This window comes from Caenorhabditis elegans, chromosome IV (assembly GCF_000002985.6).
Source record: "Caenorhabditis elegans chromosome IV".
Taxonomy (NCBI): domain Eukaryota; kingdom Metazoa; phylum Nematoda; class Chromadorea; order Rhabditida; family Rhabditidae; genus Caenorhabditis; species Caenorhabditis elegans.
In genome coordinates, this window is record NC_003282.8 from 10,285,064 (window position 1) to 10,308,545 (window position 23,482).

The 23,482-nt window shown below is 36.2% G+C and overlaps 4 protein-coding genes, 2 non-coding genes and 1 pseudogene across 7 annotated transcripts; 3 read left to right on the forward strand and 4 right to left on the reverse strand.

The window, feature by feature from the left end:
- The first annotated feature begins 1,891 nt into the window (after positions 1-1,891).
- ebax-1 (SWIM-type domain-containing protein) lies at positions 1,892-7,950 on the forward strand. Its single transcript, NM_069487.7, has 12 exons — positions 1,892-2,002; positions 2,051-2,517; positions 2,569-2,868; positions 2,913-3,885; positions 3,932-5,145; positions 5,193-5,420; positions 5,467-6,352; positions 6,404-6,832; positions 6,880-7,025; positions 7,072-7,216; positions 7,264-7,392; positions 7,441-7,950. The coding sequence occupies exons 1-12, from the start codon at positions 1,943-1,945 to the stop codon at positions 7,615-7,617; spliced, it is 5,154 nt and encodes a 1,717-aa protein (NP_501888.2). The 5' UTR covers positions 1,892-1,942; the 3' UTR covers positions 7,618-7,950.
- Positions 7,865-9,067, reverse strand: R09E10.6 (DUF7778 domain-containing protein). Its single transcript, NM_069488.8, has 4 exons — positions 8,966-9,067; positions 8,647-8,910; positions 8,307-8,599; positions 7,865-8,259 (listed from the first exon to the last, which is right to left on the reverse strand). Exons 1-4 carry the CDS (start codon positions 9,020-9,022, stop codon positions 7,974-7,976), a joined length of 900 nt encoding a protein of 299 aa, NP_501889.1. The 5' UTR covers positions 9,023-9,067; the 3' UTR covers positions 7,865-7,973.
- Positions 9,068-9,747: 680 nt separating this feature from the next.
- On the reverse strand, positions 9,748-10,081 carry R09E10.13 (uncharacterized protein). The gene is made up of 2 exons (NM_001268550.3): positions 9,988-10,081; positions 9,748-9,936 (listed from the first exon to the last, which is right to left on the reverse strand). The coding sequence occupies exons 1-2, from the start codon at positions 10,061-10,063 to the stop codon at positions 9,848-9,850; spliced, it is 165 nt and encodes a 54-aa protein (NP_001255479.1). The 5' UTR covers positions 10,064-10,081; the 3' UTR covers positions 9,748-9,847.
- Positions 10,082-10,367: 286 nt separating this feature from the next.
- On the reverse strand, positions 10,368-17,240 carry R09E10.5 (uncharacterized protein). The gene is made up of 14 exons (NM_069489.4): positions 17,041-17,240; positions 16,858-16,985; positions 16,018-16,807; positions 15,461-15,798; positions 14,754-15,410; positions 14,358-14,476; positions 14,140-14,308; positions 13,717-13,852; positions 12,901-13,629; positions 12,445-12,625; positions 12,311-12,396; positions 12,055-12,258; positions 11,866-12,009; positions 10,368-11,466 (listed from the first exon to the last, which is right to left on the reverse strand). The coding sequence occupies exons 1-14, from the start codon at positions 17,228-17,230 to the stop codon at positions 11,024-11,026; spliced, it is 4,314 nt and encodes a 1,437-aa protein (NP_501890.2). The 5' UTR covers positions 17,231-17,240; the 3' UTR covers positions 10,368-11,023.
- On the forward strand, positions 13,931-14,074 carry R09E10.14. Its single transcript, NR_056523.1, has one exon. It is a non-coding gene; the product is annotated as an Unclassified non-coding RNA R09E10.14 (non-coding RNA).
- A 2,541-nt stretch (positions 17,241-19,781) lies between the features above and the next one.
- Positions 19,782-22,817, reverse strand: acs-23 (annotated as a pseudogene). The gene is made up of 9 exons: positions 22,737-22,817; positions 22,520-22,693; positions 22,273-22,470; positions 22,014-22,158; positions 21,587-21,970; positions 21,345-21,542; positions 21,065-21,289; positions 19,899-20,042; positions 19,782-19,855 (listed from the first exon to the last, which is right to left on the reverse strand). Coding segments are annotated over exons 1-9 (1,623 nt in total).
- On the forward strand, positions 20,115-20,184 carry R09E10.16. Its single transcript, NR_056524.1, has one exon. It is a non-coding gene; the product is annotated as an Unclassified non-coding RNA R09E10.16 (non-coding RNA).
- Positions 22,818-23,482: the final 665 nt, after the last annotated feature.

Sequence of the window (23,482 nt, forward strand, 5' to 3'; positions counted from 1 at the left end):
TTAATACTTAGCTTAAATTTATATAATAATTTTTTATCTTGAAAATTGTTTTTCGTTGATTGAAAATTATATTTCAAATTTAGAATTGTTCGCAATTAAAAACGGGTAAAGCATGAAATATATTTCAGAAATCGAACAAAAATCAGGCTTTTTATTTTCCGAATATCAATTTCAAGCGTTAACCGAAGCGTTGTTATTTAATGACAAAAAATTTTGTTCATTTTAGGTTTTCATTCAAGAAAAGGAAGCAAAATTTAGCATAGCTGAAGACTTTTAATTAGTTTAACTCAAAAGCTACGAGAATAATCAAAAATTTAATAAAAAACCGCGCAAATCATTAGAGGATAATTAAGTTTTAAAACTAAAATGACAAAAAATGACAAAAGAAACAATGAGAAATCAAAACATGTTTCCTCCGTAAATCGACATTGAGTACTGTAGCGATTGGTCTCGCAGCGATGTTAATTTTCTTCTGTACTCCTCTCGGATAAATTTTATTATTATTGAACATGCGTATTAAATCGTTCATTGAACGGAAAATGGAGAGAATCGCAAGAAAAAAAATTATGATGAAAGTGCAAATAATTTAGAAAGGCTATGACACAGGTGATTCGCCGTTATAAAATACTTATGGCCACCAGTATTTTAGATGCAATTTGCAAATCGCTAATCTCGCTGCGGGACCACCAACATTCTAGCAATATATTGCTAATTGCGACTTTTAGTGCAAAATATTTGCTTCATCATATTGCTGATGCCTCAACTACATTCCATAAATATTTAAAAAACCGCGAAACACATGTGTATCTACTGATAAACTACATAAAGAAGTGAAATTTGTTAATAAAATCTTTGCATGAGAATTGTAACTAACTAGGGTAATTGATTTCATTTGGGCTTAAAATTAAACTCAACACATGATGAGTGAACAATTGGGATCGAAGTTTAGATCTAGAGGTTTTCCATCTATAAGTGAGCCGGTTACTAGTGCGATCAGAAGTTGTGAATTTGAAAAAATGTTTTTGATTAATATTAATTTCTCCACCAATTAGTTTCCTTTCAAACTTTTTGTCTTTTCTTCTAATGATCCAATTCCGTATTTTAGCCTACTTTCTGAAAAGTTCAGAAAATCTTTTTGAACTCCTTCTATTTCCTGTATTATGTTTCTAAATTTTTTTGGATTTTTTTTTGAATTACTGGAATGGAGATGTTTTAATAGGTCATTTACATGGTTATGTACAAATATTTTGACCAAATTATGTATTTACTGGGCAATATCACCTCTTTCAATAGGATTCTTTCTTTGTCCTCAAACTTTTCAATTTATGAGACAGAACTGACTGATTGTAATTTTATACCCAACTATGCAAATAGTCAATTCAATCATCTTAATTTATGTGCCAGTGATTCAAAAAAAATTCCAAAAAAATTTCGAATAAATTTTCGAATTGAAAATTTTAACATTACTTTGACCAGAAAGTTTGAAATTTTTTTTTTCAAAATTTTTATTTTGAAAACGTCTTAAAATGTTACCATGTTTATAACGCTTATTAAAAAAAAGATAAGACCTGAAAAAAACTCTTCTGAGTCATTTTATGAATCATTGATTTTTGTGAGAAAATGGCCTGAAGGGAACTTTAGATCTACTTTTTTTTGATTCAAAGTGTCCGCAAGCAGCTAAACTTTTCGTAGTGACTTTTTTTTGGAAAATGTTCTTTCAAATGAAATATGCTTCATTTCAAAGTCCATTAATACGTTGAAATACTTTCCTTGTAAGTTGAAAACTGAAGGTGTATCTTTAAAAATAAACAGCTTCTTGGGTGTTTGTTGTTTCCTAATAAATCTCTTAGATTTCTATGAATCCCTCAAATAAACATTTATTTTTTTCCAGACTTTCGTGTTCTACTCGTGAGTCCACTTCACACCTGCAAACGTTGGTGGTATGCTGCCAAATGCAGTGGGCAACAATGTATGGAACGGCCGCGATGATGTCTCATTTGAGGTTTGATTAATATTGAATATTATGATAATTAAAATAAATATCTTTTAGGATTCTGAGAGATTTGAGGAGGACTCACAAGTTTCACTAGACGAATCACTTGATGGAAATAGTCAGAATTGGAGAGGATGGACAGATTGTCAATCAAATTGTGAAGCAATCCAACCTGGACTTTCTTGTGTTGTTTACCAGCATTACAGTGCATCAGGACGGTTTTCCTCAGCATCAACAAGAACAGTGGTACCCGGGGATCCAAACAATCCATTGAGTCAACATCCAATGATGTCAAGAGGAGATGATTCAATTGGAACTCTGCTCACATTATCGGAAATTTCTGCAAGAGTTTGTGCGGAAAAATGGTCGTTTCAGCAACTTGAAGAAATGTACTCTCATATATGTACTTCGAGAGCAGAGAAACTTGCAATGCCTCCACCAATCTCCACTATTCCTGAGAAGATTTTTCTTTCATTTATAGTTCATTGTTTCCCACAATCTACTGATGAAATTCGAATGTATAGGTTAGTTATTTGCTTCCTTTTTGACAAAATATTTAAATTCTTATTTTTCAGTACTCTTGCCAACGGGTCATCTGAGCAATATGAACTTGGAAAAACCATATATGAATGGGGAAATGTTCGAGATGTCTCACAAACTGGTTTTCTACTCAGTGGTAACATCAGTAACTCAACGCATCCAGATACCCGTCCAATTCAATATGATGATAATTCATCTTTCCATGTAACAGTGAAAGTAGACAGATGTCGGATTGTCGAATGCACCTGTGAATGCTCGAATCGTTCTAGTTGGTGCAAACATGTGGTGGCATTGTCCATCTATCGAATTTACGAAAGGAGCAATATAAAATTCAAGTAAGCACGTACAAATCTCAAAAGATTCTAATTTCATTTTTCAGGGAAACCATAGCCGACGCAATCAATTCAATGAGTGATTTTGATCTTCGACGACTTGTTCAATGGCATATCAATGAGATTCCACGCAAATGTATTCCCGGGTTCCAAAAATTAATTGATCAAATCAAGGATCCACATTCAAATATAAACAATCTCCATGGAGCTCCCGACCCAACGGATGGTGGACATGATCCAGTCTCTCGTTACGATTTCCCAGAAATCGAAAGCAAAATTCGGAGACTTCTGATCAAATATTGTGTGCCAGCTCCCTCTGTTCATTGTGATATACAGTATCTCACCGCAACTCATCATCCTACTCATATTGAGTGGACAACCATGATTAAACCTCTTCGATGTCGTGATCCAGAAGGAATGTGGAATTTATTACAAATGATTCGAGAAATGTTTGCAAGAAACGATGAAAACGCTGTGGCACTGTTGAGAACTGTGACTGATGAGTGTCTATCAAACCATCAAGTTCTTTTATGGTGGTACATTACTAAATTGGTTCAGTCAGGGCATTGGGCTCAGACTTCTTGCTTCAAAGTTCCAAATTCCCAAATGCTCGCCCAACTGAATTGTTCTCAGCTTTGCGATGAAATTGTCATACTCTGGAAGTTGGTGGCACTCAATCCAAGAGCTGGAAAATTATACCGATCACAGCTAGTACCTTACCTTCAAGACTACCATCGAACTGCAGTTAATCGTTTGAAAAATATGATCACTTTGGCTCCACCGATTCCTGCGGAAGTCACTCAAACAACTGATGCTACAGTTCTAAGCAATCACCAAACAGCTGCAATACTCCAGACAATCACAAACATGGATATTAGATACCCTCTGTCATCTCAGAATATGAAGTTCACTCTGAATTGCTTCCCTGGGTTCTATCCAGCAATTCAAATGTGTAACTATCTAAATGAAAAAGATATTCGATTTGGTGTTCCCACTGATGCGATATTCTATGTTGATGCGGTATGTTTTTGTTTTTGAAAAAAAATTATATTCTAAGAATTTTCAGCCAAATCTATCGAACAGTTACAAGATGGTTCCACCTCACAGAGAAAAAGTGTTGAAAAAAAAGAAAAAGAAGAAGAAGCTTCTCAAAAGGAAGGTTGAAGAAGACGGACCATCGTGGCGCCGTAATGAGTATCAGGGTGTTGATGGAATTTGGAGAGTTCTCAATGAAGCAGATGCTGGAAATAATGATAGTACAGAGAGTGGACAAGAAAGTGATGTACAGAAGACACCTCAAAGAGTTGAAATACCACGAAAAAAGAAGGTGGATTCAGTTGAAATGGATGTAAATGAAGTGTTGGCTGCTGCGTTCACACCGCTTGATGCTTTGGATGCGAGATTTTTGCGAGTTGAAGCCTATGGAACTCATGGTTATCGAGCCGATGCTATACAGCATGCCCTCCAAGTTATTGAATACCTTATTGACAGTTTGACTGAACAAAGCAACGATTTTCGTAATGTGCACGGTGTTGAAAATGAGCCAAGTACTTCAAAGCAGTCTTCATCTTCATCATCATCTACCGTATCTGATGACGTTACTGTAGCCGATAGAGACGAAGAAATCGCGAGAGGGTGCAAGTTTTTAGCAACAATGGAAAAGATATTATACATTACAAAAGTTTTGAAGGACAATCAGAATCTGCAGCAAATCGTATTTGATATTTCAATGAGATGCTTGACGATTACCAAATATCCATTTTTCACAAAAAATCATCAAATTATGTTTACATATTTGGAGACGGAATTTGTTGGCATTTTGGATCAAATCTGGCAAACTGTCCCGATGAGTGATACCCAGATACGAAAAATTCGAGAACGTGCGTCGGAAATTATCGAATCAGATTCTGGAAATAATGGAGAACTTCCTCCAATTGCAATGACTAAATTTTTATTCCTCGCACTATACTGGACCGAACCACCGAGCACATCTATCCGACCTGTCCCTGCTCAAAGTGTTCCTCCAACTGCTTCACCTGCTCTTCAACACAATCGAAGACTTCTCAATTCTACAGATTCAGACTTGGCTCTACATGTTTCTCTCCATATAATCGGATGTCGACCGTACATTTCTGATAGATATATTCTACATTGGGAGACTATTCGCCGAGAAAAAAGTGAATTGACATCAATGCTCCTTGTTCGCTACAAAGATTCGCAGGAAAAATGTGCTCTCGTTATCGACCGGATTTTAGATCCTAAGCTTCATCGGATGTACCAGTAAGAGTTTTGAAGAATCATTTTCAAATTAAACTGTATCATTTCAGAAATCATCTATCCAATGCAGCATATTTTCTTGAAAGATGCCCCACTTATCAAAGACGATTCCAACCAGGACAGAGACCGGTGTTTCCGTACAGAGATGATCAAGCACAGGAGCCTGTTCCCGAATCTGCTCCAAATAGATGCTTGATTGCAGACTATGAAGCTCAAATTGAAGCTGAGCTTCAAAGAATGATTGATTCAGAAATGATACCTAGACCTCCTGCGTTAATGTGAGTCGCATAATATTTTTATTTTTTTATGAAACAGTGATTTTAGAACCAGATCAAGACCATCAAACGAAGATGCCCGAAGTTCTTCTTCGAGTGACAATTCTGGCTACACAAACAGAAATTCGGGATCTACGCACAGCCATTCGACAGAATCAATTGATGATAGTCAACCCGGTCCAAGCATGTCTACCACCGACTCAAGTGCAACAAAAAAATCAAATTCAATTGTTAGAAAGCCAAGACGGCGAACAAATCGTTCACTTTCTTTCGATACAGGAAACACGGTTTCGGATGCTCACGTTTATCACATGAATGAACTTTCAAAGAAGATTCTTTTCGAAGCGGGAGGTTCTCTTAATAATGTTATTTGGGGTAATCCTGTCACTGGAGGCACGAATAGGCGGCTTCATCTCTGTGCCATTGCAATCGCCTGCTATGCTCTTGGAATGAGCAACAGAATCTCACCTAATTGGAATACTCGAACCTACAATAATATATCAAGTTGGGTGACATCACAAGTTCAAGAGATCGGTCCAAATGCTATCGAACTGATTAGAGAAATCTGGATGGCTCATTTCACGCCAAATGAAATTGCACAAATATCAGAGAGATCGGCTCCAGCATCTGATGCATCGATGAAAAGAGAAGCGGCTAAGTTAGCATTGTCTGTGCTCCCCTTTGCACATGCACTTACCGATGAAGAAGTCATAAATGCGTTGACAAAATGCCGAAGTGATAGTCGTGACATGATGATTGCTGGTTTACTGGCAATGGATACTCCCCAATTTCGAGAAATTGGACGATCGAGACCTTTATTTTCCGCAATGTTTTATTGGAATGAGTTGAATGCGGAAGAAGAGTCAAGACAACAGCAACAACATCAATATCAACAGCAACCACCTCCTCAAGCTCGATTAGTACCAAATCCTTATGTAAGAACGGTTATTTAAACAATTTCAAAAGTACACAAAACACAATTTCAGCAAATTATGACGAATAATCGGAACATCCAAAAGCAACAACAAAATCAGCAGCAGCACCAACTCCAAAGACCCAATAATGCACCTCAGCCACAGCGACTGCAAGTACCTGCTCTGCCTCCAGCCGCCTACCATCTTTACCCTCAAGCGTACGAGATTGTTGAGCCAATCGCAAATTTACCTCCAGGCTACAGAAATGATATTTCCCGACTTCATCAAAGTCATTCAGCACCTCAACTTGGAGGTAATCCAGCAGAAACGAACCAGGAAGAGCACATCCCTGTTGTCGTTCCAACTGCAAATCATCAGTATATGCCCCCAGCTCAACTTGGAAATGCTCTTCTGAATGCTTATTACTATGGAATGCGAGCAATGGATTGTATGGCAACGTCGCCAGGCGAAGAAAGACAAATGTATCTCAAATTTGGACCTGTAAGTTGAAACCGAAGAAGGTCGATATGATTTATGAAAATTTACAGAATGCTCCATACTCGGATGAGTTGAAAGTTTTAAATTTCATCGCACATAAACTTGGTGGTCCTTATCTTCACAGCTTCTATTCAAATGCGTCACGATCAGTTCTTTCGCCCTATATTCTTCATCAGTTTGCGACAGATAGTGCTAGGTAAATAGCAATTTAAGTCATTTGTTTTAATTTTGTTTTTTTATAGATATTTCCCTCATAGGATGTTTAATCAAAACCTCCCGGGAGGAAATGTACCGTATCCACTCTTTCCACCAAACATGGTCGCTGTTCCATCACCAATGCCCTCAAATATTCGGTATCCGAATATCAGATTCTCGACACCTGGACAGGTATTCCAATAAGAAATTATATCCTGTTGATAACTAATATTTTTCAGATTACAACTCTATTCATAGCGAATGGGTTCCAGCCGATTACTGGTGAACTCTATGAAAGATGTTGTGAGCAGTACTTACAGGCAATCGTGAACAAGATGAATAGTCCACGTGTCACTTCTGATGTTGAGGTAGTGTTTCATTTTCAACAATCCGATGTTAAAATCGATGTATTTCAGTATATCAATCAATTGCTGGAATTCATTCAACGCGCCCACGAGGCCTTCAAATGGTTCCCAAATGGTGGATCACAGTTGTTTGATTCATTTGTTCGAGCATTCAAACGCCAAAAATCGTTCAAGAAAGATTTTGCAAATGATATAAATAATTTCCTTGGGCAACTCAGCCCATTATAGTCACTCTCTTACTCAACCCTTGTTTGTGAATGTTCCAAAATGCAAACATAATCATATTCTAGATAGTCGTGTTTTAATTTTTATACATCCTCATTTCTTCTCAATTTAGTGTAATATGGCTGGTTCCATTTCACACTTCCCAATTGTACATTAGACATTTTTTTGAGATTTAAACAACTATTTTTCCATTCAACATTTATCTAATTTTTGAAACTCATCACGGATATTGCTGAAAGCAGCGAGAAAGGGTAGCAAACTTTTATTTTTGTACTTTTCTGTCGAGGTCTATTTTTACAATTTCACAATGCTATTCTCAATAAACTATTCTGTTATACAAAAATCTTTATTAGTATAGTCTAGCAACGCAAAGAGCGAAGCCACCACTCCTTCTTCACAGCTTCTTCGTCTTCGGAGCCCTCGATTTTGAATACAAGCTGCTTTTGTACTTGTTGCTCTTCCTCTTGGTCATCATCGATTGGTTCCTGCTTTACTTGAATTCCTTGATGGAAAACGTACATCGAGGAGATGTTGGGATCCGAACTCTTTGACAATTGTTCAGAAGCTGGAGTACACATCTCGAGATGCTTTTCTATTTGGTAACGAAGAGTGTTGACTGGAATGACACCACGACGAACAGAAGGACTAAATATACACAATATAGAAAATTCTTGAAATTGAAAAAAACCTACATCAATGTGTCTTCAGAAGAAACTCCTCTTTCCAGAACAGTGATAAGTCCACTATTTGAAGAAGTCACTGGTGATGTTGGAGAATCCATCACTTCGACTGGTTCAATTGCAGTCATCGTCTCAACGTTCTTCGATGGTTGTTGACGTGGCTTTGCAACAACTCGAGCGGCAGCTGTTGGACGGAAAGAGACGTGAGCCTCGAGAAGAGCGGCCGTCCATTTTGAGATGTCGTCGTCGCGAAGGAACATATGAACATTTCCACGTGGAAGACGGACTTTGACGTGGCTACGGGACTGAAAATAAGCGTTCATTATCTAAATTCGACACACAATTGCCGTACATATTTGATTCTTTCTGACTTGTACTTGTCGCATTCTGTGAGAATATGAGTCGCAGAACGAAGGTCGATAACGAGACCTTCATCAACAGACTCGTAGAGCACCAAGTATCCATGTTTCGTCACTGTAGCCATTCTCATCTTTAAAGATGAGATATCATCTGGGAAGAAGAAGTTCTTTGAACGGATCATACAGAGAACACGTCCACGTCTCAAAACATCAGACTCGTGGACCTTCCAATTGAGCATGCTGGGGAGAGCAATGAACTGAAAAGGTTACATTAGACCTCTGAACACGAACTGTATTCTCATTAAAACTTACCTTGTTCAATTTCTTGGCGACTCGAATGGTCTCTTTGCGTTCGTTGGTGATTGGCATTGTTAGTAAAGTTAGTTGTTGAAGTCGAGAAAATTTTCTAGTACTGATTCTTTCTGTTCCAAACTCCAACACATTGACATTTTGAAAATAGGATTCACGTAAAGTTCACTTGAGATTTGAAATAGATAATTGGTTTTTGAAACTTGAATAGGCTTTCACGAGAATTAAAATTTAATTTAAAAATTTAATGTTATCTTTCTTGAACTTGAACATTCTTATAGTTGCACTATTAGATTTTTTTAAGTTAGCAAAAAAAAAAATGACCGTGTGGTAAAGTTGAACTCCTATTGTCTTTCAATTATTGTCCAAGGTGCATTTTCGTACAAATATACCAATTTATAATCAATTGCTGAGTTCCATTTTTTAGTTCAAATAAATGCGGACATGCGAGATATAAAAAGTGGTCAAATGAAAAGCTGTAAAACAAATCAAGTAGATCAATGTTGTAATTGATTTTTTTTTGTTTTCAGACTGTAAAGCGGGAGCTGTTTTTGTAATGCACCTTGAACTCAACAAATATCCCACTTTATTTTCGGTTAACTCTTTCACCGAAAAAGATAAAAACACGTTCTCAACAACCATAATTACTACCCATAATAATATATTTTTCTCATAAAATCTATAAAAATTTCAGTAGTTTATATTCCTTATGTCAAACTTGCTCAAGAAGTTACCGCAAAACTTTCTACAGTACCCATTGCAACACCAAGGCATTAATCAGTGTTAAACATAATAACTTTATTCAGATTAGATTGATGCAATCTTTTTTATACAATTGTACATAACTTATACATATCAAAATAATTTAAATTTTGGATATTAGATCTATCCCCAAAGCATATTGCGCCAGAACATTCTTCTATGGAACCGACGGCAGTGGAATCCACAATGGAATCCCCATATTGGATGGAAAACTGAAATTATTGCTTATAGTACTACAGGATTTAAATTATGTGTACACTTACATTGAGCATCAGAAACTTGTAGGAATGCACAAAGAACCAGGAAGAACAGAATAATGTTAAACTTTAAAGATGCCATTTTCCAAATAGTAATTGTAGTAAGATGTTCTCATCTATCAATTCCTCATTTCTGTCTAACCTTTATAGGTTGATCTTGTTTTCTTTCAAATAAGAGAAAAGAGACGCAGACTTTCACAGTGACATCATCTTTACAAACAAGTGTCATGAGAAACTTGATAATTATCGTGTATTCTAAAAGAAAATTCCAGACTGAATCTCACTGCAGTACACAAATCGCATTATCACGTGGCACTTTTCGTTGAATACCCTGAAACTTGAATGTCTAAACAACTTCCAACTGATCAGAAGATGACAAGTTTTATTTTCAAATTTCAGTAGATTAAAGAAAAGACACATGGTGTTGAATTAAAAAACATGAAAAAATCAAAATAAAAACAATGAAATTAGTATCACAATGTAAAATGATGAGGTAGAAAGAGTATCAATATGTGTATAACACTTACTAAAACGAAAGACAATATGTCCTTCTGAAGAGCACCTATTCAGGACTGCAAACGGGTCATGGCCTAATTTTAAGCGTCACCTGGAAGAGCACTAGGCCATGCCAAACTTTTTTGGAATTTGAAATTTAATTGATAAAGCAACAAAATTAAGTAAATTTTAGAACGAGACGTGGAAATGGACATGCATATCAATTGTATCTATTCTCATAATATTACATGCATGTTCATTCCCTAGTCGAATTGCGGACTAGCCGATTATGAACAGAAATCAGGGGAGAAAATGAGCAAACGGGATGAGAAGAAATAAATATGTATAATATTGGAATTTTGAAAGCTGACTGTGGCCTCTAAAGAAGTTCGCTTTCAAATCACAAAGTTATCAGGGTGAAGGCTAAGTATTTTCAGATTTTATTATTTAGTTTTCACTAACTACTGTAATAATACAGCGGATTGCAAGAAAATCAAAATTTAGCTATCCTCCACCCTAATAATTTTTTAAAAATTAGCAACTAAATCTAAACACTTGTATTCAATCCAAGCATTCCTTGTGAACCTCGAACATCTGATGGAACAGGCGAGAATCCACGTGGTTCTAGCGTCATTGGTGTTGCAGTTGTGCCACGTGGCGGTGGCATGGCCACAGTTCTCGGAGCTGTTGACAAATCTCCCACAGATAATGCACGTGACGGTTTTGTCTCGTATGTCTGATTTTGGAATGCGTTGTTACTGTATGCTGCTGTTCCACTGTAGTTTCTGCTTTCCTGGAGCTTCTTTCGTTTGATACACCAGAAGACAAGGAAGATCAAGAGTATAACAATGATGATTCCAACGATTCCGGCAATAACAGCCAACCATTTGAAGTAATTTTCCTTGATTCTCGATCTACACCACGGTTGATTTCCTTTGTTCCATTCAAAGCGATACTCATTTGGACGGTTGTAATCGACAACGATTCCGCCTAAAATTGAAATTTGAAGTACATATAATGAGCATATTCATATTAACAATTATTTAAAGCTAATTTTTTTTAGGTACAGTCTAGCGAACATTTTGATTCCTATCAGTTTTGTGACTCCACTGTTCTATTTTGACAGTTCATTGCGTTTCAGGTTGAAGAGTGATCAGGTAGAATATTTTTTCTAGAATTTCAAGTTGAAACCGAATTTTTAAAAATAAATTCATGGGAAACTGTCTGAGACAGGGCGATTGAAAAATTAATTATAAAAAGTTATGAAATTTAAAGAAATCTGCGGAAATTTTTTTCAGACTAATGAAGAATGCAACTCTGGTAGGGAACATGAGGTATCTGTTGAAAGGTTTTTTTTCTAATTTTAAAAGTAAAAAAATCTAAACTCACATTTATATTCATGATCTCCTTTAACCCAATGAGATTGATAACACTCAAATCTTGCAACATCTCCTTGTAAATAACCAGATGATAAGGCTGGTGTCTTCATCATATACTCTGGATATTCAATGTTAATGGCTCCGCAGCTGTTGTCTGAAATTTATTATTATTTTGAAATCTTTGCAATTTTCTACTAACACTGTCGAATAGCAAGTGCTCTGTCAGTAGTGAACATATTCCATGCATCTTGCTCTTCTTGTCCCAAAACCTTTGAATTAAGAAGTGCATAATCATAAAGACATGCCACACTATCTCCACATTCGGTGAGAACTTGTCCTGGATCGTCTGGGCATTGAAGTCCATAACTGAGAGTTGCAATACTTTGATATGGTTGAAGATCAGCTGAAAATTAAAGTTAAAGTCTCGATGAAACAAATTATATTTTTATTCTTACTGTTCGGATTATTTTGCAAATCTCTGCATGTATTCAAAAGTTGAAGAATCATAGCTCCGGTTTGTGGAACAAAACGATAGGAACCGCTGAAAGTGTTACTTTAGCTATTTGAAAAATTAAATGGAAATACTTACGTATCGAAAATTGGAGCAGTTTTATAAACGGGCTCTGATCTCATGCTAGCTTCTGGGAACACATCAAACTGCTTATCTTCATCTCTTGATGTAGTGAACATGTTATCTTGTGGCATATTTTGATTCAATGTTCCAGCTTGATTCTGTTGAGTTCCTGGTTCTCCAGTTCCCAAAACGAGATCTGAAATAAAGAACAATGAAATTTAAAAATAGGAATAGAAAAAAGTGGTTTATATAACTAGAAACTTCAATAAACCTTTGATGATTGACAAAGATTAAATTTTTGTCGAAAGTAGTCTTTAACAGAAAACATTTTTTTATAAAAGGAATTTCGTTTACAGTTCTTGGAAAAGTTATTAAAATCTTCCAGAAACCCGTTTTCTCTTAATATCAAGTTTTTCTATAAATAAATTTCAAACTGGAACATTAATTAAAAAATCAAAAAAAGTTACTCACAATTGTTAATAATCTGTTGTCTATAAGAATCAGAATTGACATCATTCAATGTAAGTCCTTCATTCAAAGATCCACTTGTCTGATCTGGATATGGTCTAATCAAACCACTGACACGTGGCAAGTTGTACATCTGTCTATATTGAGTCTCTTGAGTTTTATCTCCATCTGGTCTGACTCCATATTGTGGAGACACGGAAATCTGAATGTCCAGCATTCCCATACTTTCTTGATAATTTGGCAGACGGTCGATATCCAGTGCATAACTTTCAGTGACTTTCACTCCAATTTGAGCTTCTTCAAGTACAACATAAATCTCTGGCTGACCACGCTCGACATTGTTAACGTAAATGAGAACACCACGGAAACGTTGTAAACGAATTGTGTCAAAGTAACGGAGAATATTTCCGACAATGATGTTGGTACGGTAACGAAATCGTCGAGTATCCTTACGAGTCATTACAATGACACGTTCAGTTCCAGTTGCTTCCAAAGCAATTCCAGTGATGACTGTTGCATTTGTTGGTTGAACAAGTTCATACTGAGAAATGTATCTTCCCAAAAGTCCAAAGTCAACTTTTCGGTTTGGATATCTTTCCAGTCGAGTTTGAATTCTAACTTCAGGTGTACGAACCGATTGAGGAATATACAAGAAATTGAATACTCCTGGTTGATTGAAAATGAATTTGTCATTGTCTATAGTTTGGAATACTCCAGCACCTTGTGCGTGTCCTGAAATAATTCACTCTTCAGTTGGTTTTTAAAGTATTTGATTTTCTGGTTTCTATCTAGGTCACACACTAAATTCCTAAAACCCACCTATAGCCGGAGGTTGATACTGTTGACAAGCTGACGAAGGTCTCCTCCAGTAGAACATTTGACATCGGAAATCGGCGAACTTACAACACAAGAAGTAGGGCATGTAGTCATTGTGGAATACCGATAAACCAGGAACCTGTAATTAGAATATATTGCCTTTTACAAATTTCGGAATGTTTTGAATTTGTACAAATCCATGCAAAAACCTATGATTTCAGTGGTTCTAATAACTGATTTTTGCTAGTGATTTTAAAAGAGAAATATAAAATTATATGGTGTGATTTTGTGTTCAATTTAAACTTACAGGAGCATAATGCTTTACTTCATCATACTGTAATTAGTCTAGGCTATTGATAATCTAATAAAAAATTACAATCAACCAAAAATTAATATTTTAACTACACTCTATTTTCAAAAACGAACCTCAAACTGCCCCATATAAGGCGCTGTACCAAATTCATAAGCTCGTAAAGGATAACCAGGATTGTAGAAATATTCCCTTTGAGTTTTGATAACTGGTTGATAAGGGGTTTGCATAAGATATCCTGATTCGTCGTAACAACAGACTTGACCATAATGAGTCATAAATCGGCTGAAAAATAAAAAATTTCGATATCAAATATCAAAAAAAGGCTACTCACTTTGTATCCATATTATTGAAAGTATTTCCATTTCCAGCATAACTTGAATAAATATTTGAAGATGACATATAACAGTTTTTGGAACCGATAACGGTTGTGCAAGTGATATCACGGAACATCTAGAACAATTATGTGTTAAGTTGGAATTGATAATTTTAATGTAATCAATATTACTTGAAACAACACATTTTTATAAGTTGAGACAACAGCTTTTCATATATATTTTAGCAACATATGTTTGGCCAGTTTTTTTATGGCCATGAACAAAATGTTTCAAAAAATTGATGTGATTTAATTGTTTGAAATAGTTATATATATATATTTTAAAGCATTATATAAATTTTGCTAATATACTTTACTACCCCTTTATTGTAATAGTGAGAAAGTGTCACAAACCTGCGAGCATCTTGGATGAGGCATAAATCTTCCCAAATCCAACAAAGCTTGAGTTTCAATACATGGGCATGAAGTGTTGGTTTCTGTATCTCTAATGAAATTCCAAAGAGCTCCATCTTCATCATACCAATCGTGACACATTTCTCTGGATTTTTCTTTTACGAATTCAATTCTCTGATCACGATCTTGTTGATTGAGAGTTAATGTTGCAAACTGTTGGTTTTCCGGTGTCCAAAGCCAATGAAGAGAAATCGGAGCAGATACGAGACCTGGCAGAAGTTGAGTTCCGTTTGCATCATTCGGATTAATTGGTGCCAGTTTGAAGAAACCAACACGATAAGTGTATAGAGTATGCATTCGTTCCCAGTCAGTCAAGTACCATTGTTGAACCTGATTTGTATTGATAACTTCCTCTTGTGGCATCCAACGATAGTTCGCGTTATTCTGATTACTATATGTGGTGATACGAGCAAGAGTACGGTATTCCGGTCGGAACTTCTTGATCTCATCATCCTTAAACTCTCTGTATCCGACAATGTACAGACCCAGTTGAACACCGTACATGGAATCATCTGAGATTCGAACACCCATATTGTTACCATTAGTTAAAATGTCTGGATTTGTGAAGTTTCGAGGATACCAGGTGATTGGCATTAGCTGAAACGCAAAAATTGTTTCAGTCTTCGAAAAAAGTATTTTCCACTTACATAATTTGTCATTGGATTCTTATACCACTCATAGATATTACCAATATCCAACCTCATTGGATCTAGTGTAGGAGGCACAAAATAGATATATCCCACAAATGCCTTTTCATCGTTAGCTCCTCGAGATTCCGGTTGGAAGTAAACAGTCTTAGTTCCCCAATCATAAATTCGTGGCAGACTGCATCGAGCAATTGCTGGATTAATGACTTGGCACGTGGCAACCTCTCTTTCTTCAATCATCATAATGTAGGTCTGTGTGCGATCCAAGCAGCAAGCATTAACATCAACGGTCATATCTCCCAACATGTTCACAATATTTGGATAGATCATGATTGGGTCTAAAAGAAGACAAGTTGAGTAAAAATACAAGATTCTACCATTTTAATTGTAAAAACAATAATGATTTAAATCGAACAAGACCCTACTCAAAAAGTGATAATACGATCTGCGAATTTCTTGATTTCTATACATGGTTGAAATTTTTGTATAATTTAAGAATAAAATCCACATGTAATCTACCGCCTTTTGAATTGCTTTTGCAAGAAAAAAAAACTTACATGTTCCTCCCGTTTTATTTGAGCATCCAGCAGGTCTAACAACATCATCAACTCTGAACATATATCTTCCTCTGACCATATGTGGAACTCCCGATCTTTGTGCCAAAACTTTCGGTGTGTTCTTGTATGGTTGAGTTGGATCAACTTCGACAGTTCCTGTGTGATTTCCTCCATTGAATACAGCACGACATCTTCCGGATCTTGAGTTTCCGCGGAAGTCTTGAGCATCAAATCCTAGACGATCATAGTTAATAATAACATATGAAAGGCGAGCCGTGGAGTCAGTGAGCCAAATAACTTGATATGTTCCAGTCTGTCCTGCATCGATATCAGATCTTCCAGAAATAGCAGAAGCTGTATTGTACCATGTGACAACGACAGCAGCGTCTGCACGGAACATGGCTCCTCCAGCAACTCCTTCTTGAACCCAAATCATCATTTGATCGAGGAAGTAATCACTGTTTGAGTCACATCGAACATAACTGTCTGCAGTTCCAGGACAAGCTTGACTGGCTTGTTGACCAAAGAATGCGTTCTGTTGAAGAGTCCCTCCAAGGTTAAGATTCGAGTTTGACTCTCTACCAAACAAAGACTGACGCAACAATAAACGATAGTAGACTCCTGCTCTTCGAGCCGGGTTTCCTTGTTGTGGAACTTGTTGTTTACATAGGTATGGTGCAATCATTGCTGGATCTTCTTGACGTGGCCAATCCGTTGTTTCAGGACCCACATTAATTGTTGGTCCCTGATCGAGGACTGTTGCAAAACCAAGGTATCCATTTACGGATATCTGTGGAAAACAATATAATTTTCTTTGGTTCTTTCTGAAACAAAACTTACAGTTGTGTAATTGTAAAGTCCTCCATAATATGGGAAAAACATGTACAAATCAATCGTCATTCCAGATGTAAGCATAGATGGATTGACCATCAAATCACCAGCTTCAGGTCCGAACGGAACGAGATTCACTGAAACAAATAAACAATGGTGTCATATTCCAATTGACATCTGTCTGTCACTTACCTCCATAAAATGGATTGTTGCCTGTTCCTGAGAAGATTTGTCCTGGTGATACTTGGTTAATTGTGGGATTTTGAGGTGTTCCACCAATATTCTGATTGATTCCTCCAATATTTTGATTGTAGGCAAGCGGCGGAAAAGTGGCGATAAGCAGCACCACCGCCGCGAGATGATGCCGACATCCCCTTCGCATTAACTGCAAATAATTAATCTTGAGAACATTTATTAAATTGAGAAATCCGAAGAGAAAAGAGTTCATAAGAAAAAGATCCGATTGTTATGAAAGTTAAAGACAGATTTTTTGTTAATTTTTGAGAGAATTTACTATATTTTCCCAATTTGACGTTTTGCTCTATGTCGACAGCTTATACCTCAGTTGTCTTTAATTTTATCAAAAAATTGTCAACTGACAAAATATATGTAAAATATTTCTTTACGTTTCAGCTTCAAAACATTTTCTAGTTATTATTAAGGTAGAAGAGATATAAGCCGTGGAAGAATTATGGGCGCAAGTCTAATAGGAAAAATACGGTAGTCAATTGGAGTTTTGCCAAATTCAGGAGAGGACTGTTTCGATGGATGCTTTAGTAAAAATTATTTAACAAGTCCTAATCTACAATTTCATTATTTTTAATACTTTTAAAATCTCTTATTTTCTTTTCTGCATCCTATTTTAGTCTGCATAATTTGTAAAAAAGATAAAATTGAGAATATCTCCCATACCAACACCAGAAAGAAAATTTAATGAAAAATCAACTTTACAATTGAACTTATAAATTCTTTAAAACAGTGTATAAATTTGCAGTAAATGTGAAAAAAGTACTGAAAGAAAAAGTTCAGAATTTTACGACTTCTACGCAATATGAAAAAAGTGCATGAAAAATCATTGGAACACTTAACGGTTGTGTTTCATTCCAAATATTGGACAAAAGGTGCGACAGAGGTGTTATTTTCGGGCAAAGAAACGAGCAAAGAAGGTTCGGCAGAAATATCAGAACCTGTTCGGTGATTCATAAAGTAACATGGAACATTTTTTATATTTAAATTCAAAAGAAGGTATCACAAAATACAACTGAAACAAGAGATGTGCGAATAATTTTGTAGAGAATTGAACTTCAAAAAAGAAGACATTAAAATGTTCTGATTATCTGAAATTCTACAGTAACCCATGTAGTTTTCTAGAAACAACATGAAACATAGAAATAGTTCAACATAGTATATAAGGGGACAAACAATAGGTTGAAAATCGTAATAGACAGTGCAACAGGGCAACAACTTGAGTCAAAATAGATGGCGAGAGCCCAACTCAACCGGAGAGCTCTCCCCGAACCCTTTTGCAAGCAAACAACGAAGCGAACCTCCGTTCACTCTCTTGACCTCATATAGTACATAATTCAACGAGACGCAGCAGTTGGTTCAGGTCAAACAGTGGTCAGATGGGTGGCTCTGGTATTGGACAGCACCAGGTATATGTTCCAGTAGTAGTAGTAGGCAAACTGACTCCTTCTCTTTATTTGCACTTTGGACCTCGGCTTCGTCGTCTGACCTTTTCACTGCAGCTCCTCTCTTCGAGCAAGAATGAATAAGCGGTAAAATAAGAGAAGCAGAGGGAAGAATTTAATGAATGAATAGAGAAAGAGGTGGAGCATGCTGACGCTCTTTTGTACAGTTTCAATAAACTTTGAATAGGCATTGGAATGTAGGGATGTTTTATATAAATTGTAGAAGAAAGACAATTTCTTGGAGTCATAGAAGTTGTGAGCAAAACCAGAAAAAAATCAACGAGACCGGGCACAATGCGTTATAAATTTCAGAACTTGAATCTAATCTGTTTTTGAAAAACTATTGTCATTCTGAAAAGCTGAAAATGGACAACGTTTAAAAAAATGTGTAACATATCCGAAAAAAATGATTTTTAATTATTTCGAACTTCTGAAGTTTCTAGAATTGATGCCATTACGAATTTAATTGGTTTTTTTTCTTAAATTCACCCCTCCCCCGCCCCCTATTACTTAAAATTTTGTGAAATCTTTTTCAGATATGTACAAAAACAAAATTGACAGTTGAATTTTCCCTTTAAATATCAAATTTTTAAAAAATTTTAAGAATTGAAAGAAAATGTTCTTGGATGGTTAGATGTTAAAAATATGAAAATGGAGAGAAATCGTGAAGTAAAGTAAATTTCTGAATAATCAACATATTTATAAAAAAATTTACATTCACTTCACATACAAATTTCAAATGATTGTTTAAAAAAACTTAAAAAATGAAACAAAATTATCAGGAGCAAGATGACCAAGTTATTCACTAATCACTCCATCTTCTGCTTACTCGCCCATCTTTCTCCCCAAATCCGTCTGTTTACACGTGTATGTGTAATCTTCCCATAAGCACATTTTTGTGCTCTTCCTTTCTCCTGTACCTCCTTTAACCTCTTTATCCTATCAGCAGCTTGAGCATATACAGTGTTTGTTTTCTTCCGCGCGGAGCAGCCGCAAAGGAGACGAACCGAAACTAATTTGAGCGAAACGAAATGACAACACGGAAACCACCAGATGACCAAGTGTTTGTAAGGGAACAAAAGTCCGGCTTGGCATTGGGCCAAGAAACATCAATTTCAAATATAATCGCACTGTGCATAAAACAGTTTTAAAAATTATGGATTGATCTAATGCCCTTTCAATTATGGCCCTCTTGAAAATATAACAATATGTTAAAAGTATTCCAGAATAATTATTAATTTATATCATTGTGCAAGTTCTCTTGCCTCAATCTTCCCAAACATCTCATCGATTTCATTCAAATGAACAGCATAGACCTCAAAATTCCAACCAAATTATGTTAATAAATTATAAAGTTACCCCTTCATATCTTGGACGTTTTTGCTCTTTGGTAAGATCGACTAAATGGCGCAGCACATCTTCAGCGAGTATTGGAATTTTGCACAGCTCGTCATAGGTTTTCCCTTCGATGTTATGCTTGACTTTGGCATAAGATGCAAGATGCTGAAAATCATAATTTTATACCGGTTTAACAATTTAGAACTAAAATCTAGACAGTTCAAGATTTATCTAAAAAACCAAAATGATAGGTTCCACCAAGATTTGAACTCGGGTCGCAGGATTCAAAGTCCTGAGTGCTAACCACAGGTGATTCGCGTTTCATGCGTGACGCTTTGAGGCGCGTATGAGGCGCGTATTAGACGCGTAGCGAAAAGCTAGCCTCGGACGCATGTGTGAAGCATGCGTTACGCACGAGATGGCGAAAGTGCCTCCCTTTTCGCCACGCATGCGGCAAACCCTCATTAACTAATAGTCTAATTTACTAAATCACTCGTTTACGTAAGTGGCTCATTTACTTCGACGTCTGATTTACTAGCGATTTCACTTTCTCTCGTTTACTGAAAAAGAGCTCATTTACTTCAAGGTCTAATTTACTCATTTTTTACTCTCAGTCATTTACTAAGAAATAGTTCATTTACTTCGAACTCAGATTTACTAACTTGCTGACATTTTCTAATTTACTACTGTTATGGTATATTTTTACATTTATGTAGTTTCAACATATGATGTTTCTTAGAGTTTTCATTTAAAAATACCGTGCGATATCCTAAAATGAATTCGTTTTTTGAACATGGTAGTTCTACTGTACCAAAATTTTTTACTTAATATTGTTTTCAGAACAAACTAGGAAAACAACGACATTCGCACGTTTTTTTCAATATCTGATTAGTTGTGAACCAAAAAATTCATACAGCATTCCAATTCAGGGATATGTATCAAACATTTCAAATTTCACCAGTCGTTGGCCGCGCCGGAGGCGGCTGGTTAGATAATGTAGGACTATGTTTACTTGGCTACTTCCTTACATTTTCTTGCCAAATTCGGTGCTTTCGGTAAGCCAAACCCGACATCCCTTGGAGCTCTGAACAATAAAACACCCTGTTTTGAAACGGATGTATCTAATTCTAGAATTGAGGTATCAAAAAGTCAGCAACTACAACCTTGTCGAGCTTAAAACAATAAACGTTTTCATAGTTGAAAGTTAGTGAAAGTTAGAATAGTTGAAAGCGGTTTCAGTTTGTCCATATAACTCAAGAACTTCAATCCCAAAAGCTCCACGAGCAAATTTCAACAATGATTTATCTGTTTTTGCAGCCGCTATCAGAAATTGCTTGATGTTAGGACCGAGCATCATTTGAATCTTGTGCAGAATATACTTGTCCACCAAAGTATCCCGAGTAGCTTTTCCGCTGAAAATTTGTAGTTCAGATTTTTCAAAATTACTCTATGTTGCCGCTAACTAACGTTATTTTGTAATGATACAATTTGTATGCAATGGCAGAGTTTAGAATCATCTTTTTCACAGGTTTATTTTGTATTTGCTTCATTACAGACTTATAAATCTTGTCTAAAACGCGGGGAACGGTAGCAAATGTACGTGGACCCAGTGCCTGAATGTCTTCCACTAAAAGATCTGGATCACCTCGAGAAAACCCAATTTTCCTAAAAATGTACGATTGCATTCGCGAACGAGAAAATAATCTTACGATCCGATTTTAAAGTGTGCTCTAGAGTACAGTGTCTTTCGTACATATGAGCCAACGGAAGATAAGATAGATACGAATCCTGTTCTCCTTCGACATGCTCGAATTCTTCAAATGCCATTGTTGTGGAGCACAAGTTTAAATGGGTCAGCATAACTCCTTTAGGACGTCCAGTTGTTCCAGAAGTGAATGAAATTGTTGCCAATGTTTCAGGTGTTGGTGGAACATGTGGACGATGCTTTTGTTTTTTTCCCATTTCAACAAACTCATTGAAACTCCATAACTGGAAGTTATTCTTCTCCGCCACTCTCTTCATCTCATCAGACACATTGTCAAATTGTACAATGTATTTCAAATTTGACAAGTAGCTTTTATCTCTGACGAGTTCTGAAAACTATTTTGAATCTACTGTGACTGTTGGATAGCTCACGAGTAGTTTTATCTTCACTATCAGCAAAAATCAAAGAGATTTCACAGAGATTGGTTATGTAATGCATATCATCATTTGTTATGGTATCGTAAAGCGGAACAGAAACATTGCTGAAGTTGTGAATTGCCATATCCGATAGTATCCACTGAAATTGACAAGTTCAATGGAAACATTGAAAGACTAATTGGAAAATAATATTTCCTACAATACTAATCGGACTGTTGACAATGGATTGGACAATCACTGTCGAATTTTTTACCTCTGGTCTATTCTTCGAATAAATACCAATGTTTGTTTCATCGCCAGTATCAATTCCCAACTTTCTGATAGCTTGAGATACATTATCAGATATTTCAAATGCTTGATCATATGTAATCCATTCCCATTCCAATTTCCCATTCTTCATCACTCTCTTCCCCAACATTTCTTTCCCGCCAACAGTTGGTCCACGACGGATCTGGAAAAAGAGTTCCATGAAAATGAATAAAATGAAATTGTGAATATACCCCGGTATAAGTAGTCAATATTCCACTGAACCATTCATGTCGAAGTGGTTCATCTCCAAGCCATGCTGATTTTCTACTTCCATCAGCTTGAACAATGGATTGATTTTTCAAGTCACATTTTGGTTCACGACGTTTGCCAAAAAAGAAGCTACGATCTTGAACCGCGAGTGAGGTCTTAAAAATTGTTTTGCACTGAAATCTCAGTAGTGTAACTCACATTATTCAGAATGAGAAGGTTACCATAGCGAGTTTGAGAACTTGCTCTGCGAGCCAAAATCCCGAGACCTTGATTGAGCATTAATGACAAACGAGGAATATTTTGTCAAACTTGGTTCGACGAGTAATGATTTGAACTAAACTTCGACCTTTAGAAATAAATAATTTGCAGAAAAATAAAGATGTCACGTAGAGATTAAACATACATACAGTGCGTGCAACTTCTATAGCGCCCCCTATTTTTTTCGTGTTTCGTCACTTTCCCAAACTTTTTTGAGAAAACCATTATAGCCATTCGATTTCAAATGTCAAAAAACCCCCTGTCTGAAATTTTCATGAAAAAATATCATAGACTACGGTAATTAGGTCAAAAAGTCTGAAAAACGACCGTGCAACTTCTATAGCGCTCCCTCGAATTTTCGCTATTTTTCAATAAAATACCTAGTTTTATGAGATTTCTGAAAAGGATATAGTATTATATATTAAGAAAAATAATCATAAGGTCTCATTTTTCAATTTTCAACAGAAATATATTACGTGAAAACTTCTGGGATCCCAAGAGTGGCCTGAAACGCTTCACTTTGCGTTAGTGGCCAGTTCTCGGCTCCCACTGCATGTATTGATAAAAAACTTGACCGAAATTTTCATTTTGATTTACTGATAATGTTTCAATTAGTTGTCATAAAATTTGGTCAATATGGGCCAGGTTGACAGCCCAAGTTAATAGTAAGGCTAGTAAGACCAATC

Coding starts and splice junctions, on each gene's coding strand:
- ebax-1 (NM_069487.7), top strand. CDS start 1,943: ATGCTGCCAAATGCAGTGGGCAACAATGTATGGAACGGCCGCGATGAT. Junction 6,833..6,879: donor TGTATCTCAAATTTGGACCT/GTAAGTTGAAAC, acceptor GAAAATTTACAG/AATGCTCCATACTCGGATGA. Junction 7,026..7,071: donor TTTGCGACAGATAGTGCTAG/GTAAATAGCAAT, acceptor GTTTTTTTATAG/ATATTTCCCTCATAGGATGT.
- R09E10.6 (NM_069488.8), bottom strand. CDS start 9,022: ATGCCAATCACCAACGAACGCAAAGAGACCATTCGAGTCGCCAAGAAA. Junction 8,911..8,965: donor TCGCCAAGAAATTGAACAAG/GTAAGTTTTAAT, acceptor TAACCTTTTCAG/TTCATTGCTCTCCCCAGCAT. Junction 8,260..8,306: donor TCTTCTGAAGACACATTGAT/GTAGGTTTTTTT, acceptor GTGTATATTTAG/TCCTTCTGTTCGTCGTGGTG.
- R09E10.13 (NM_001268550.3), bottom strand. CDS start 10,063: ATGGCATCTTTAAAGTTTAACATTATTCTGTTCTTCCTGGTTCTTTGT. Junction 9,937..9,987: donor ACAAGTTTCTGATGCTCAAT/GTAAGTGTACAC, acceptor CAATAATTTCAG/TTTTCCATCCAATATGGGGA.
- R09E10.5 (NM_069489.4), bottom strand. CDS start 17,230: ATGCGAAGGGGATGTCGGCATCATCTCGCGGCGGTGGTGCTGCTTATC. Junction 15,799..16,017: donor AAATAAAACGGGAGGAACAT/GTAAGTTTTTTT, acceptor GTCTTCTTTTAG/ACCCAATCATGATCTATCCA. Junction 12,397..12,444: donor ACTGCTCCAATTTTCGATAC/GTAAGTATTTCC, acceptor TAACACTTTCAG/CGGTTCCTATCGTTTTGTTC.